The sequence below is a fragment of the Schistocerca serialis genome, chromosome 12 (assembly GCF_023864345.2).
Source record: "Schistocerca serialis cubense isolate TAMUIC-IGC-003099 chromosome 12, iqSchSeri2.2, whole genome shotgun sequence".
Lineage (NCBI taxonomy): Eukaryota > Metazoa > Arthropoda > Insecta > Orthoptera > Acrididae > Schistocerca > Schistocerca serialis.
In genome coordinates, this window is record NC_064649.1 from 134,123,740 (window position 1) to 134,140,727 (window position 16,988).

At 42.6% G+C, this 16,988-nt stretch overlaps 1 protein-coding gene across 1 annotated transcript in view; it reads left to right on the top strand.

Annotated features, from left to right (window-relative positions):
* Nucleotides 1-16,988, top strand: part of LOC126428046 (intermembrane lipid transfer protein Vps13) — a 487,343-nt gene that overhangs the window by 258,357 nt on the left and 211,998 nt on the right. Inside the window, exons 33-34 of the mRNA XM_050089923.1 lie at nucleotides 1,488-1,696; nucleotides 9,253-9,390. Of these exons, the coding sequence (XP_049945880.1) occupies nucleotides 1,488-1,696; nucleotides 9,253-9,390 (347 nt within the window). The remainder of the gene's footprint in view (nucleotides 1-1,487; nucleotides 1,697-9,252; nucleotides 9,391-16,988) is intronic.

The following is a 16,988-nucleotide window of genomic DNA, read 5'->3' on the forward strand; positions in this document are numbered from 1 at the left end:
CTGGAGAATGATGAATACAAATTATACTGGAACAGAACCATTATAACAGATAAAACAACACCACATAACAAACCTGACATCATACTCACCAATAAAAAGAAGAAATTAACACAACTAATCGAAATATCCATACCCAATACAACGAATATACAAAAGAAAACAGGAGAAAAAAATTGAAAAATACATCCAACTGGCTGAGGAAGTCAAGGACATGTGGCATCAGGATAAAGTTGACATTATACCAATTATACTATCAACTACAGGAGTCATACCACACAATATCCACCAGTACATCAACGCAATACAGCTACATCCAAACTTATATATACAACTACAGAAATCTGTAATTATTGATACATGTTCAATTACCCGAAAGTTCCTAAACGCAATGTAACATATACCGTACAGTTAAAAGGAAGTCACGCTTGATCAAGGTCTGCGTCACTTTCCATTTTTGACCAGACGTAACGTCTGAGGAAAGAAAGAAATAATAATAATTATAATAATTATAAAATATCCAACATTCCACATAAGACGGCCGACTGGTGTGGCCGAGCGGGTCTAGGCGCTTCCGTCCGGAACCGCGCAACCGCTACGGTCCCAGTTTCGAATCCTGCCTTGGGCAGGGATGTGTGTGATGTCCTTAGGTTGGTTATATTTAAGTAGTTCTAAGTTGTAGGGAACTGATGACCTCAGATGTCAAGTCCCATAGTGCTCAGAGCCATTTTCCACATAACACCTTCACTTTGTTTTTTCCTTCTTTTTTTCCTTTCTAGAAATACTTATCTCCAAGCTATGCATAGCACAATACTAACACCTCTTCCTCTTTCTGAGCTCAGCATCTCACTCATTATGGAGGGATGCTGATTCAGTGTATAATGTGTGCAGTGACCGATAGTGAGATATGAGTGAACAGTATGGCATTACATTATTAAATAAGTTATTTGTAAAAAAAAAGTATTGTATGCCAGGAGTAAATCTAATGATAGTCTCTAACTAGAAGTCTGTAGAAATATGTGTATACGAATTAGCTTATTTTAAATTGATCTAAATTTGTAAGTACTTTGACATGTCCTATAGCCTTGTAAAAATAGATCTATAGATGATTAAAGCTACTACTACTACTACTACTACTACTACCTGCAAAACACTAAAAATCATATCTCCATAATGTCAAGACCATGTGGAGTTGGTCTGAGGGGGAATGGTGGATACTCTGAAGAAGCTAAGGTCTAAATCACATTGTGTTGTAGTTAATGATAGAGAGAAAATTTATTTTGTTGTATTTAGTTTGTATGATGTGTTTATTTCAATGTACATAGTTTTTCTCACGGGTGATCAAAAACTTTTCTGCTGTGCACTTAGCAGTAGCTTGTGTAGTGTGTCAGTGTTGATTCATTAAGCTAAACAAGTAGCATTTAATAGTTTTTCCACATATTATGTGAAATTTCTGATATGGCCACCTTACACTGAGGTGTGAATTACAGAGGAAGGTGAAGATGCAGTGGCTGCCCTGAGTGGGGAGTCGGTGGTAGCCCCAGTCGTGCCTGAGGAGAAGCCAGTGAAGAATGAGATCTGCGTTATATCCGCACCCAGCATTGTCATCACTGTAGAGGCAGGCATCGGGACACGGACATTGCCGATGATCCTGCTGGAGATGGGCTTCCAGGGCGAGGCTAAGAACTGGAGCTCACAGGTAGGGTCTCCGATGGAGTGTTTACTGCTGGAAATGGAAAGTGTTACATCGTGAAGGACCAGTTCAATTATTTGTCAAACTTTGTGGAGATGTTCATCACATAACAGGTACCAAATAATGGGAATTTTATTCTATGTGGAAATGATATCCAACATCAACATTAGTATTAAATGTTATCAATATAATGGAAGGAAACATTCCACGTGGGAAAAATTATATATAAAAACAAAGATGAGGTGACTTACCGAACAAAAGCGCTGGCAGGTCGAAAGACACACAAACAAACACAAACATACACACAAAATTCAAGCTTTCGCAACAAACTGTTGCCTCATCAGGAAAGAGAGAAGGAGAGGGGAAGACGAAAGGAAGTGGGTTTTAAGGGAGAGGGTAAGGAGTCATTCCAATCCCGGGAGCGGAAAGACTTACCTTAGGGGGAAAAAAGGACAGGTATACACTCGTACACACGCACATATCCATCCACACATACAGACACAAGCAGACATATTTAAAGACATATAATATATAATATATAATAATTATATATAGGATATATAATTATAAAGTATATATAAAGTATAGGATATATAATTAGTATTAAATGTGACTTACCGAACGAAAGCGCTGGCAGGTCAACAGACACACAAACAAACACAAACATACACACAAAATTCTAGCTTTCGCAACAAACGGTTGCTTCGTCAGGAAAGAGGGAAGGAGAGGGAAAGACGAAAGGAAGTGGGTTTTAAGGGAGAGGGTAAGGAGTCATTCCAATCCCGGGAGCAGAAAGACTTACCTTAGGGGGAAAAAAGGACGGGTATACACTCGCGCACACACACACACACACACACACACACACACACACACACACACACACACACACATATCCATCCACACATATACAGACACAAGCAGACATATTTAAAGACAAAGAGTTTGGGCAGAGATGTCAGTCGAGGCGGAAGTGCAGAGGCAAAGATGATGTTGAATGACAGGTGAGGTATATGAGTGGCGGCAACTTGAAATTAGCGGAGATTGAGGCCTGGTGGGTAACGGGAAGAGAGGATAAATTGAAGAGCAAGTTCCCATCTCCGGAGTTCGGATAGGTTGGTGTTGGTGGGAAGTATCCAGATAACCCGGACGGTGTAACACTGTGCCAAGATGTGCTGGCCGTGCACCAAGGCATGTTTAGCCACAGGGTGATCCTCATTACCAACAAACACTGTGTGCCTATGTCCATTCATGCGAATGGACAGTTTGCTGCTGGTCATTCCCACATAGAATGCGTCACAGTGTAGGCAGGTCAGTTGGTAGATCACGTGGGTGCTTTCACACGTGGCTCTGCCTTTGATCGTGTACACCTTCCGGGTTACAGGACTGGAGTAGGTGGTGGTGGGAGGGTGCATGGGACAGGTTTTACACTGGGGGCGGTTACAAGGATAGGAGCCAGAGGGTAGGGAAGGTGGTTTGGGGATTTCATAGGGATGAACTAACAGGTTACGAAGGTTAGGTGGACGGTGGAAAGACACTCTTGGTGGAGTGGGGAGGATTTCATGAAGGATGGATCTCATTTCAGGGCAGGATTTGAGGAAGTCGTATCCCTGCTGGAGAGCCACATTCAGAGTCTGGTCCAGTCCTGGAAAGTATCCTGTCACAAGTGGGGCCCTTTTGTGGTTCTTCTGTGCGGGATTCTGGGTTTGAGGGGATGAGGAAGTGGCTCTGGTTATTTGCTTCTGTACCAGGTCGGGAGGGTAGTTGGGGGATGCGAAAGCTGTTGTCAGGTTGTTGGTGTAATGGTTCAGGGATTCCGGACTGGAGCCGAAGACCTAGGCTGTAGGGAAGGGATCGTTTGATGTGGAATGGGTGGCAGCTGTCGTAATGGAGGTACTGTTGCTTGTTGGTGGGTTTGATGTGGACGGACGTGTGAAGCTGGCCATTGGACAGGTGGAGGTCAGCGTCAAGGAAAGTGGCATGGGATTCGGAGTAGGACCAGGTGAATCTGATGGAACCAAAGGAGTTGAGGTTGGAGAGGAAATTCTGGAGTTCTTCTTCACTGTGGGTCCAGATCATGAAGATGTCATCAATAAATCGGTACCAAACTTTGGGTTGGCAGGCCTGGGTAACCAAGAAGGCTTCCTCTAAGCGACCCATGAATAGGTTGGCGTACGAGGTGGCCATCCTGGTACCCATGGGTGTTCCCTTTAATTGTTGGTATGTCTGGCCTTCAAAAGTGAAGAAGTTGTGGGTCAGGATGAAGCTGGCTAAGGTGATGAGGAAAGAGGTTTTAGGTAGGGTGGCAGGTGATCGTCGTGAAAGGAAATGCTCCATCGCAGCGAGGCCCTGGACGTGCGGAATATTTGTGTATAAGGAAGTGGCATCAATGGTTACAAGGATGGTTTCCGGGGGTAACAGACTGGGTAAGGATTCCAGGCGTTCGAGAAAGTGGTTGGTGTCTTTGATGAAGGATGGGAGACTGCATGTAATGGGTTGAAGGTGTTGATCTACGTAGGCAGAGATACGTTCCACCTAATCTTATATCCTCCTTTCAAGACACTGTCCATTGCGTTCAGCTGCTCTTAGAGGTTCTTTGCTGTCTCTGACAGAATTACAGTGTCATCAGCATACCTCAAAGTTTTTATTTCTTCTCCATGGATTTTAATTCATACTCCAATATGTTCTGCAAGTAATAACCTAGCATAAAATTAGTATTCATATTCCGTATGTGTAGTTTTAGTTCACAAAGTGTTACTTTCAGATTGAAAGTAATGAACAAAATCTGAAAGAAAGTGCAGTCCAGAAATAACTTCCATGAGGCTATTAACAAAATATCATAGTAGTTAAAACTGATGTATTTCGAAAATCTTAAAACAGCGCTTTTGTGCCACTGGCAAATTCCACATGCTTCGAATTCTACAAAGAATTGCAGACAGTCAGTGATGACATCTTGAAGGTCTTCATCAGAGTCGAGGCATTTGGAGCTTAGTGCACTTTGTTGTGTGTGTGTGTGTGTGTGTGTGTGTGTGTGTGTGTGTGTGTGAGAGAGAGAGAGAGAGAGAGAGAGAGAGAGAGAGAGAGAGAGAGATGAGGTGGAAATCACTTTGAGTCGAGGTTGTGCTGGAGAGCAGATTTAAGAAATGTCCCATTTAAAATGGCACAATAATTCTTGAGTTTGCTGGACCGTATGTGTCAGAGGAACAAGTATAGTTGATAATTTGTGTTGTTTTGAATGACTCTCCTCGTTATATGACAGTAGGCACCAGAATTGATTGTCCTTTCGTGCTTCTCAAAATTTACAAGAGAGATTCTTTTAGTGTTCCAGAATATGGTAGTGATAACATTTCTGGCTGATAGTTCAGTGTGCTGTTTTGTTGGGCAATTTGGTAAGACTCTACACCACTGACTGCTGTCTTGTCTCCTCGTTAGTGCTGAAAACTTGTATCACATCACTAATCACAGTGTTATTTAGCAACCCTTCTCCTTCCTCAGTACACTGAAAAAGAAATTACTGGAAAACTCTTGTCCATTAAATTCTGTGATTGCCAGGAAGAAGTTTTGGAACCTGGCGAGCACAAAAATTCAGTTATCCTCATTGTTCAGTGATGATCTTGTGCAAAACTCTCATAAGAGTCTGCATAAAGCTGCGAGGTAGGATATCACAAAATGTTGGTCCTGACAAATTGTTTCTTCAGTTTCCTGTTCTAGTTTGTTACTACCGACAGAGGACCAACTTTTTCATTTGTTTCCCACTTTTAAGTGACACTATGAAAGATGATGTAACGTTTGGCACCACCACTGCTGCCTGCAACATAAGTTTTTCTATGTAGTTTCAAGGTTTTATATATCATTTTCATCTTTGTTTTTTTGTCAGGTACTCTTTGCTATTGAAGTGAGGAATTTTCTCTCTGCTGCTGTCCCCTTTTCAGCTGTCTTACAAGAAGTGAAAAATGCAGAAGCAGGTGTAATTTGTCTTTTCCTGGTGGAAGTTGAATGTGGTGGACATAGAGGCGTATGCTCACAGTTTTTAGTAAACAATAAGTTTTAAAATACAAGGTGTACAACTTTGCTTCTGCCTTTTTTCCCCAACATTTGAGGCTTTAATGAAACAAATTGTTTACACATGTATCATTCAAAGTATTTTCCATCACTGGCCACTACTTTCTCCCAGCTTTCGGGCAGTGTACGAATCCCGTGTCGAAAAAATTGTTCATCTTTTGAAGTGATCCACAAATTGATCCAATTTCTGACTTCTTCATGAGATCGGAAGTTTTGGTCAGCCAGGCCATGCGTCATTGATCTAAACAGGTGATAGTCAGAGGGAGCAATGTCTGGAGAATACGGTGGGTGGCGTAGGACTTCCCATTTTAACATTTCCAAGTATGTTTTGACCTCGTTTGCAACGTGGGGTCGAGTGTTGTCGTGCTGCAAAATCACTTTATCGTGCCTCTTGCTGTATTGTGGCTATTTGTCTTTTAATGCTTTGCTCAAATGCATTAATTGCATTCAATAATGAGCACCTGTGATTGTTTCACTTGGTTTCAACACCTCGTAGTACACGACGCTGAGCTGGTCCCACCAAATGCAGAGCACGATCTTGGAGCCGTGAATATTCTTTTGGCCATCGACGTGGAAGCTTGGCTGGAATATCCCCATGATCTTTTGCATTTAGGGTTATCGTAATGAACCCATTTTTCATTCCTCGTCACAATGCAATGCAGAAATCCCTTCTGTTTTTGCCTCTGAAGCAACTGTTCACAAACACACAAATGCCGTTCAACTTCTCTCGGTTTGAGCTCACATGGGACACAAGTTCCTTCTTTCTGAATCATGCCCATAGCCTTGAGACATTTTGAAATGACTTGCTGTGTCACTTCCACTAATCGTGCCAATTCTTCTGAAGTCTGACACGAGTCTTCACTCAGCAATGTCTCCAATTCTGCATCTTTGAAAACATTCTCTCTTCCACCACTATGCCGGTCTACGACGTTAAAATCACCGTTCTTGAAGCGTTGAAACCACCCATGACACATTCATTCACTAATAGCGTCCTTACCATACGTACCTGAAAGCATTCGATGAGACTCGGCCACTGTTTTCTTCATAATGAAACAAAATAGTAACACCTCCCGCAAATGACAAGAATTAGGCTCGTAAACTGACATTTTCAATCGAGAACAACTTTATGATGCAGACACAAATCGACTAATGTTTGAATAAGGTTATGTTGACCGAGGTCCAAGCTAACTGCCTGATGTCTGCGATCTGTTTCTTTCAACAGCTACTTGCCGTTGTCGCCACCTATCGGCAAATGGTGGAAGCAAAGTACTACACATTGTACTTTTGTATGGGCTGTATCATTTGATAATGTACTTAATGTAAGATTGGTGGGACGGGCAGATGAAACAGAAAGAAGTAAGAGAATTTTTTTGATGATATTGTGACAGCATCTTCAATCATCATGGTCAGCCGCGGTGGCCGTGCGGCTCTAGTACTGCAGTCCGGAATCGCGGGGCTGCTATGATCGCAGGTTCGAATCCTGCCTCGGGCATGGGTGTGTGTGATGTCCTTAGGTTAGTTAGGTTTAAGTAGTTCTAAGTTCTATGGGACTGATGACCTAAGATGTTAAGTCCCATAGTGCTCAGAGCCATTTCAATCATCATACTTGGCTCAGATTCCGCACAAATTTTGCAGTGAATTTAAACAGCTTTGAGATTTTGTGCTACACAACAAATTTCATATTTGGGAGGACTTTCAGCAGCAACACTCCCATTGAGCAGCTATTGCAACTGAATGAAAAGCAATGTAACTTTCTTACTATTGAAGCTCTAAACATACTGACTTATTGCCAAAGTCAGTTCAGCAGCAGTTGTCTTGTGTGTCCCCAACCCCACTCCAAACAGCACACCACACCAATTCCTATGCTATATAATAACAGAAGCTACCTTCTGGATGGCATAATTTTTGTGATTGTAGAGGAAAACAAACATAACAGCAACAAAAATAATGAAAAGAATCAGAATTGTCTTACATTGCAGTATACTCTAGCTTTGGTAACGCGCTAAAATGCCTCCCAGAGAGTAAATAATGGGCAATGGGAAAAGTAAGCAGTCTGCAGTGGAGGGGAAGAGATTTTACTGACAACACTGGCTCAGGAGAAACAGAAATGTTGTAAACTGCCACCATCAACACTCCAACCTGTGATCGAACAAAAAAATAACTAGAGGTGATTGGAATTAATGTAGTAGGAAGGCGGAGCTTTCATATAGGGATGTCCCTGTTTAGATTTAAATGTAGCTTGAGCACAGTTCTTTTAACTTACATAGATAATGCACATGGAATATGTTTAATAGTTCATAACGAGCAAAATTTGTAAATACGAGCATTTATTTGATAATCATTTCAATCCTAACAGTTGATACTCACACACATCACTATTGTTATAACACAATTTTCACTATGGTTAGTGTCATCCCGGGTTGTTCTCCATAAAAACTACAGAAATGTAGTTGGAACATGGAACATGACAATTGCTATTTTTTGTTTTTGTTGCAGATGATTGTTAAGTTCAGATACTTCAGCAACTTGTAACCAACATGCTATTTGTTTAACAAGACCCTATCAGAATATTTTAATCCAAATCACCAATTAAAATGTTTCCTTTCATCACATTTTCCCTCTTTGCGCAACATTAACATTACTATCATGTTTCGTAGTAACTTCTGTTGCACTCCTTTAAATTATGACTACTTTCACTTGACTCGAGCAACTACAGACTACGTGAGAATGACCCAGAAACCTCGCATTATCGACACTACAGTTCTCGACTGTCTTTTTTCTGTTTGAGCAAGATTTTTCCAGAAATTTGAGGCCAAAATGGTCTGATTATTAACTTTAAAAAGCTCATCTGGTGTGTAAGGTTCATCCAGCAAATGGTCTAGATCTAGTAGCCTCGCCATTATCTGTCAGAACGTTGGCTTCCTCTAGAAGAAGGCTTCAGTTCTGCATGACAGTGTTTCGGTGCGGGTCTCCCACCCTCATCGTGTGCAACGGGGAGCTCACTACTAGTAGCTGGCTCTTCTGTTTTGAGAATGCCTATCACCTCTATATTTCACCTGGTGCTTCCATTCAGTAAACATAATGACCTGTGTCCATTAAACATTTCCCACATCATATACAATGCCAATAGTCTGTGAGCTGTGCATCGGGTTGATGGGGTAGGTTTCCAGGTTAATCCTTTCCTCAAATGCTGCAGTGTCCCTGCAGATGAGAGAGAATGCAGTACCGGTGAATGGGTGTAGTTGCCGCACTGGTGTCTGCTTCCGGCGTGCCACTGCAATCGATTTTGACTCTTTCACTGCAGCGGTCAACTTCTTAACACAGTCAATGTGCTGCAGAGCCATAATTGGACTTCCGTAACTGTAGTGGATTGGCACCCCATGTCCTGCTCATTAACTACCGGATAATGTTGTTGACTTGTGCAAGCAATATGTTGGTCTCAGTAGTTGTGGTATGCTTACAATGTTTAGGAGCTGAGAGTGAGGGCATGTTGTGTGTTGCAGCTGTACGTGGACAGCAACCTGAGCGTGCAGATGGCCTACTACAACAGCTACCTGGCGCTCTGGGAGCCGCTCATCGAGCCGGTGGAAGTGCTGAAGGATGGCAAGCTGTCTCACGCCCTGTGGGAGCTCCGTGCAGAGGTAACGTTTCCTTATCTCTTTCATCGTGTTACCTGTAATGGGGAATAAATAAGGGTGGAGGTGAGATAAAGCTAAATGTTTTGTATACAAGCTGTAGATGTGAAAGAGGGTCATGCATTGCTACTAATAGCTGTGATCTGAGAACATGATTTTCTAGGTGATTTGGAGGTTAAAGTGATTTTTTTAAGGGGGATAGGATGTCAAACGGGCTGACTTGGAGCAGGAGAGGCACCACAGGACATTTTAATTCCCACTGTCTATACTTTTACAAATAAATGTATAAAACTTTGTCAGCATGACCAGCAAGGATTCAGGATTCACACTCATAGCAGTGGAAGTTCACAAACATGACAAAATATTTTTTTTTACATGTGAAATTTCATCATTTTTTCAGTTACTGTTCGCAGAATTTGATGCTATAGGTACACTTTTCTTCATAAGTAGGAGATACTCTTCGATGAATTTTGCACAGCATACAAACCGTACTTACAGGTGTATGAAACTCTAGAATTTATTTAATTTATGAAAAAAAGAATAAGCTGTTCCACTTTAAACTTAACGTTTAGAAAAAACTCAAATTTTATAGTTAATTATCTCAATTTTTACCAGTTTTTAGTAGTGTTGTGTACATAGTTCTGCGTAGTCAGCGCGTACACAACTTTCCCACTAGAGTGTGCCCCGCTAAGCACAACAGTGCAGGCGCAGCGCTCGTCCGTCTCCGCACTACGAGATGGCGCTGTCTTAGAGACGGACCAAATTCTGCTCCCGCCGATCCGCGTATTAATATGTAATGCAGCCAATGAGGTTGCTGCTAACGTAGAACCTTTTCTCCTCGCGGATCACACTCGCGCAGTGATACCTGAACGCTCGAGGTATTATGATGAGTGTACAGACCTCCGATTAGTTAGTCTGCATTAGTCTGCATTAGTCTGCATTAGTCTGCATTAGTCTGCATTAGTCTGCATTAGTCTGCATTAGTCTGTACCAGTCTGCGCCTAGTAAGATGATCATATTCCTGTACATAGCCATGAAGATAAATGAATAGATACTTTGTCAAGTATCAGAGATATGGGAGAATAAGATTAACATACCAAGACCAAAGGAACTACAGATTGTCTGTTGTAAACAGCATCCAGAATCAAGTTACGTAATATCTATGCTTGTTATTATTTTAATAAGTGTGTGTGAAAATTAATCGAGTTCTGTTTAAAGTTGGTCACCGTCAATCTGCTACTCTAAGCGTGCAAGTGGCATTTCTATCTTCTGACCTAACGGCAGAAGATAAACATGCCACGATAAGACCACGAGACATATTGCTGACACTCGCCTACTTCGTTAGAGCGACAAGTCAAATAATGTGATGGTGTGTGTACTGAAGGTCTTACAGTACGCACACCACAAATAGATTTGGAAAATTCTAGAGTTTCATACACCTGTAATTATGGTTCGTATGCTGTGCAAAATTCATCGCAAAATCTCTCGTAGTTGTGAAGAAAAGTGTACCTATAGGAACAAATGCAGCCAATAATAAGTGAAAAACTGATGAAATTTCAGATATAAGAAAAAATTATTTTGTTATGTTTTCGAACTTCCACTGCTGTGGGTGTGAATCCTGAATCCTTCCTGGTCATGCTGAAAAAGTTTTATAAATTTATTTGTAAAAGTATAGATAGTGGAAATTAAAATGTCCTGTAGTGCCTCTCCTGCTCCAAGTCAGCCTGTTTGACGTCCTACCTCCCTTAAATGGGGATTCTGATAGTTGATTTAAGATTTCAAAAGAGTGGCAAATTTTATGTGTAAAATTATGCATTATTCCAGGTCATGGTGAGGTTCAATCAAGGTCAAAAAATAAGCAAACATGTTTTGACTTCTAGTAGAGATCGACTCGGAATAGAGAAGGGATGCAGCAAAATATAGTTTTAGATGCAGATTGAAATGGGCCTAAGAAGTCATGTGTCTTAACCAATAACCGTTTTTTAAAGGTAATTGTCAAAGATCGTCCGAAGATTGAGTTTTGTTTCGTGGAAATCCATATTTGTGACGTTGGGTTTGAAAAGAGCAAGCAGAGATATAAACTTTAACTTTTAATTAACATGTTCATTGGCAGAAATAAATACATCATAGCATATAAATGTTATTTTGGCATTTGCAAGGCAGAACAAACATAAATAAAACATAGATTGTTGACTTACAAGTTGTTGAATGAGTCTTCTCACCTCTCATTCCCTGGGATGCCCCTTCCAATTTGTATCTAACATTGTATTTTGCTGTATTTCTCCTCTATTCTAAGGTAATTCCTAGTAGAACTAAAAACATATTTGCTTATCTGACATTCATTGAACTAGCCATGACCTTGAATAATGTATCATTTAGTAAGTAAAATTTGCTGCTCTTTTTTTAAATCTTGACTCAAATATTAGGGCTCCCATTTTTAAAAAATCACATTAACCTGCAAATCACCTTGAAAATCACGTTCAAGGCCATGAACATTAGTAGCAAGGAGTGACCCTCTCTGCCACCTACAACTTTTATCTAAAACATTTTGTTGTATCTCATCTCGACCCAATTTATTCTCCTTTGGGAAGATTAGTTTGAGTTCTGCAGAAATATAGGAATATGCCAGGCTGTACTGACACTAAGACTTATCTTAGAAAATAGACTGAAGAAAGGTAAACTTACATTTATAGCACTTATAGATTCAGAGAGAACTTTTGACAGAGGTGGCAAAAATACAAACACTGAAATTCTGGAAGTAGCAGAAATTAAAAACAGGGAGTGAAAGGTTAATTTACAACTTGTACAAAAACCAGACGGCATATATAAGAGTCAAGGAACATCAGATGGAAGCAGTGGTTGAGAAAGGGACAGACCTAAAAACTTCAAGGTATGCCGATGACATTGTAATTCTCTCGGAAACAGGAAAGGACTTGGAGGAGCAGTTGAATGGAATGGATTGTGTCTCGAGAAGAGATTACACGGTGAACATCAACAAAAGTGAAACAAGGCTAATGGAATGTAGTAGAGTTAAACAGGTAGGAGGGAATTAGAGTAGAAAATGACACACTAAAGGCAGTCTATAAGTTTCACTGTGTGTGCAGTGAAATAACAGATGATGCCCAAAGTAGATAGGATATAAAATGTAATCTGGCATAGCAAGAAAAGAATTTCTGAAAAAGAGGAATTTGTCAGTATCTAGTACTAGCGAACCTGACAATTATTCACAATTGCTAAATATGTTTGGGAATTGAATATGCAGCCTAACTCCTTCCCTCTTTCTCTCTGATCATCTCCTCCTCCCCCCATTCTCTGTCCATCTGCCCCCCCTCCCCCCTGTCTACCTCTATTTTCTCCTATCTTCACATCCAACACCCCCCCCCCCCCTCGCTCCACCATCCTTCTACCCCTCTCTCTTACCATGAGTTATATTGCAAACGAAACCCTGATTGGAAATTGAAGTTGCTTAAAATGATTGCATAGATTAGTTAGTATACGAGTTATGAGAGACATCTCTTGAGCTGCTGGGTGTGTGAGGGTAATAGCTTCAGTGCCAGTTTCACGTACACTACTGCCAATTACTACACCACGAAGATGATATGCAACAGACGTGAAATTTAACTGATAGGAAGAAGATGCTGTGATATGCAAATGATTAGCTTTTCAGAGCATTCACACAAGGTTGGCACTGGTGGCAACACCTACAACATGCTGACATGAGGAAAGTTTCCAACCGATTTCTCATACACAAATAGCAGTTGACCGGCGTTGCCTGGTGAAACATTGTTGTGATGCCTCGTGTAAGGAGGAGAAATGCATACCATCACGTTTCTGTAGCCTATCGCGATTGCGGTTTATCGTATCGCGATATTGCTGCTCGCGTTGGTCGAGATCCAATGACTGTTAGCAGAATATGAAATTGGTGGGTTCAGGAGGGTAATACGGAATGCCATGCTGGATCCCAACGGCTTCGTATAACTAGCAGTCGAGATGACTGGCATCTTATCCGCATGGCTGTAACGGTCTGTGCAGCCACATCTCGATCCCTGAGTCAACAGATGGGGATATTTGCAAGACAACAACCATCTGCACGAACAGTTCGACGACTTTTGCAGCAGCATGGACTATCAGCTCGGAGACCGTGGCTGCAGTTACCCTTGATGCTGCATCACAGACATGAGCGCCTGTGATGGTGTACTTGACAAAGAACCTGGGTGCACGAATGGCAAAACGTCATTTTTTCTGATCAATCCGGGTTCTGTTCACAGCATCACAATGGCCGCATCCGTGTTTGGCGACATCGCGGTGAACTCACATTGGAAGCGTGTATTCGTCATCGCCATACTGGCGTATCACCCGGTGCGATGGTATGGGGTGCCATTGGTTACACGTCTTGGTCACCTCTTGTTCGCACTGACAGAACTTTGAACAGTGGATGTTACATTTTAGATGTGTAACAACCTGTGGCTCTACCCTTCATTCGATACCTGTGAAACCCTACATTTCAGCAGGATCATGCACGACCACATGTTGCAGGTCCTGTACGGGCCTTTCTGTATAGAGAAAATGTTCGACTGCTGCCCTGGCCAGCACATTCTCCAGATCTCTGACCAATTGAAAACGTCTGGTCAATGTTGGCCGAGCAACTGGCTCGTCACAATACGCCAGTCACTATTCTTGATGAACTGTGGTATCGTGTTGAAGCTGCATGTGCAGCTGTGCCACACCATCCAAGCTCTGTTTGACTCAATGCCCAGGCGTATCAAGGCCGTTATTATGGCCAGAGATGGTTGTTCTGGGTACTGATTTCTCAGGATCTATGCACCCAAATTGCGTGAAAATGTAATCACATGTCATTTCTAATATAATATATTTTTCCAATGAATACCCATTTATCATCTGCATTTCTTCTTGGTGTAGCAATTTTAATGGCCAGTAGCGATATTTAATCTGTGAATGTGTAGGATTACAAAGTTTTAAGTGATTTAGATTTTGTAGTAATTTAACAATCTACATCTACATTTATACTCCGCAAGCCACCCAACGGTGTGTGGCGGAGGGCACTTTACGTGCCACTGTCATTACCTCCCTTTCCTGTTCCAGTCGCGTATGGTTCGCGGGAAGAATGACTGTCTGAAAGCCTCTGTGCGCGCTCTAATCTCTCTAGTTTTACATTCGTGATCTCCTCGGGAGGTATAAGTAGGGGGAAGCAATATATTCGATACCTCATCCAGAAACGCACCCTCTTGAAACCTGGCGAGCAATCTACACCACGATGCAGAGCGCCTCTCTTGCAGAGTCTGCCACTTGAGTTTATTAAACATCTCCGTAACGCTATCACGGTTACCAAATAACCCTGTGACGAAATGCGCCGCTCTTCTTTGGATCTTCTCTATCTCCTCCGTCAAACCGATCTGGTACGGATCCCAATGTAGGAAAGGACAGATTGCTGCTTACCATAAAGAAGACCTGTCAAGTTGCAGACAGGCACGATTAAGACACCGACATATAACTTTCGGACACAGCCTTCATCAGTAAAGACAAGCGCACGCGCATGCTGTCTGGTGGAGTATGCAGGGACCGGACTCCTACAGGTGCCGTGTCAGGAGGTTGTGGGGCAGGGAGGTGGGGAAAAAAGGAACAAAAAATGAGAGGAGTGGGCAAACATTGGTGGATGCATTGGCAGAAGGCTGCAAATAAACAGGGTGGGGGAGAAGAATGGGAAGGAGACAATGGGATGTAGGAGGTGGAAAATGGTGGGTGGAGGGTGTGTGTGTGTGTTACCTTAGGTTGAGGTAGGGATAGTTAGGGGAGCGGTGAATGTGTTTTAAGGATAATTCCCATCTGTGCAGTTCAGAAAAGCTGGTGGTGGAGGGAAGCATCCAGATGGCTCGGGTAGTGAAGCAGCCATTGAAATCGAGTGTGTTATGTTCAGCTGCATGTTGTGCCACAGGGTTTTCTATTTTCGTCTTGGCCACAGTTTGGTGGCTGTTCATCCTGGTGGACAGTTGGTTGGTAGTCATACCAATGTAAAAATCTGTGTAGTGATTGCAGCAGAGGTGTAAAAGACATGGCTGCTATCAAGGGTGGCCTGGCTCCTGATGGGGTAGGATAAACCTGTGATAGGACTGGTACGGGAAGTGTTGTGTGGGAGGATTGGGATGATTTTGCACCTGGGTCTTCCACAGGGATATGAACCTTGTGGCAAGGGGTGGGATTGGGAGTTGCATAAGGGTGGACTAGGATGTTGCGGAAGTTGGGTGGGTGACATAATACTACTGTAGGAGGAGTGGGAAGTGTCTTGGTGGGTTGTCCCTCATTTCAGAGCATTATGATAGGTGACAAAGGATGTGGTTCACTTGTTCTGCCCGGGGTGGTACTGGGTGACGAATGGGACACTCCTTTGTGGCTGGTTTTTTGGGTTGGTGGGACGATTGGGGTTGTGAGGGAAATGGCACAGGAGATCTCTTTGCTGACTAGGTCTGGGGGATAGTGCCGGTCTGTGGCAGCCTTTGTAAGACCCTCAACATACTTAGCAATGGAGTTTTTTTCACTGCAGATATGCCATGCCCGGGTAGCCAGACTGTATGGGAGGGATTTTTTGTTGTGAAAGGGATGACAGCAGTCAAAATGCCGGTACTGTTGGTGGTTTGTGGATTTAATGTGGACAGAGGTGTAGATGGAACCATCAGAGAAGGGGAGGTCAACATCTATGAAGGTGGGTTGAGGAGGATCACAGTGATGGGAGAGAAGGTGAAGAGGTTGTGAAAGAATGAAAGATTTATTTATATACCTTCCCTTCAAATGAGAAGATGTTGTGGGTTAGAATAAGGTTAGTAAGGTAGTGGGTTTGGAGTCTGAAAGACATTGGGTAAGGTAGTATTCAATAGTGGTAAGACCATGGGTATGAGAGATGTTGGTGTATAGGGAGGATCATATCCCTGAGGAAGATATTGGTGCAATACCTACCCATTCCACCCACCTAGCCCTTCCTATTCTACTCCTGTCATAGGTGTATCCCACCTCAACAGGAGCTGGGCCACCTTTGGGAGCAACCATATCATTTACTTGCTTTGCTGCAATCGTGGCACAGTTTTTTATATCAGTATGACTATCAACCAGCAGTTCACCAGCGTGAATGTGGCAAAGAGCAACGTAGACCACCCCGTGGCAGAACATGAAGCTGAACATAACACATTTGATTTCAGTGGCTGCTCCACTACCCGAGCCATCTGGATCCTTTCCTCCACCACCAGCTCTTTGAACTGTGGAGATGGGAGTTATTCTTACAACACATTCTCCGCTCCTGTAATTATGCCAGCCTCAACCTATGGTAACTTAATGTCCTCAACTATGGTAACTTAATGTCCTCCGCCCAACAGTTTCCACCCCCTATGACCCATTGTCTCCTCCCTATTCTCGTGTCCCACCCTGTTTATTTGCAGCCGTCTGCCAACAAATCCGCCTGCCTTTGCCTGCTCCTCCACTTTTTGTTCCTTTTTTCCCCCTCCTTCCTGCTCCACAACCTCCTGACACTGCACCTGTTGGCAGTCTAGTCCCTGCAGACTCAAATTGACAATGTTCATCTCTCCCCACCCGTTCAG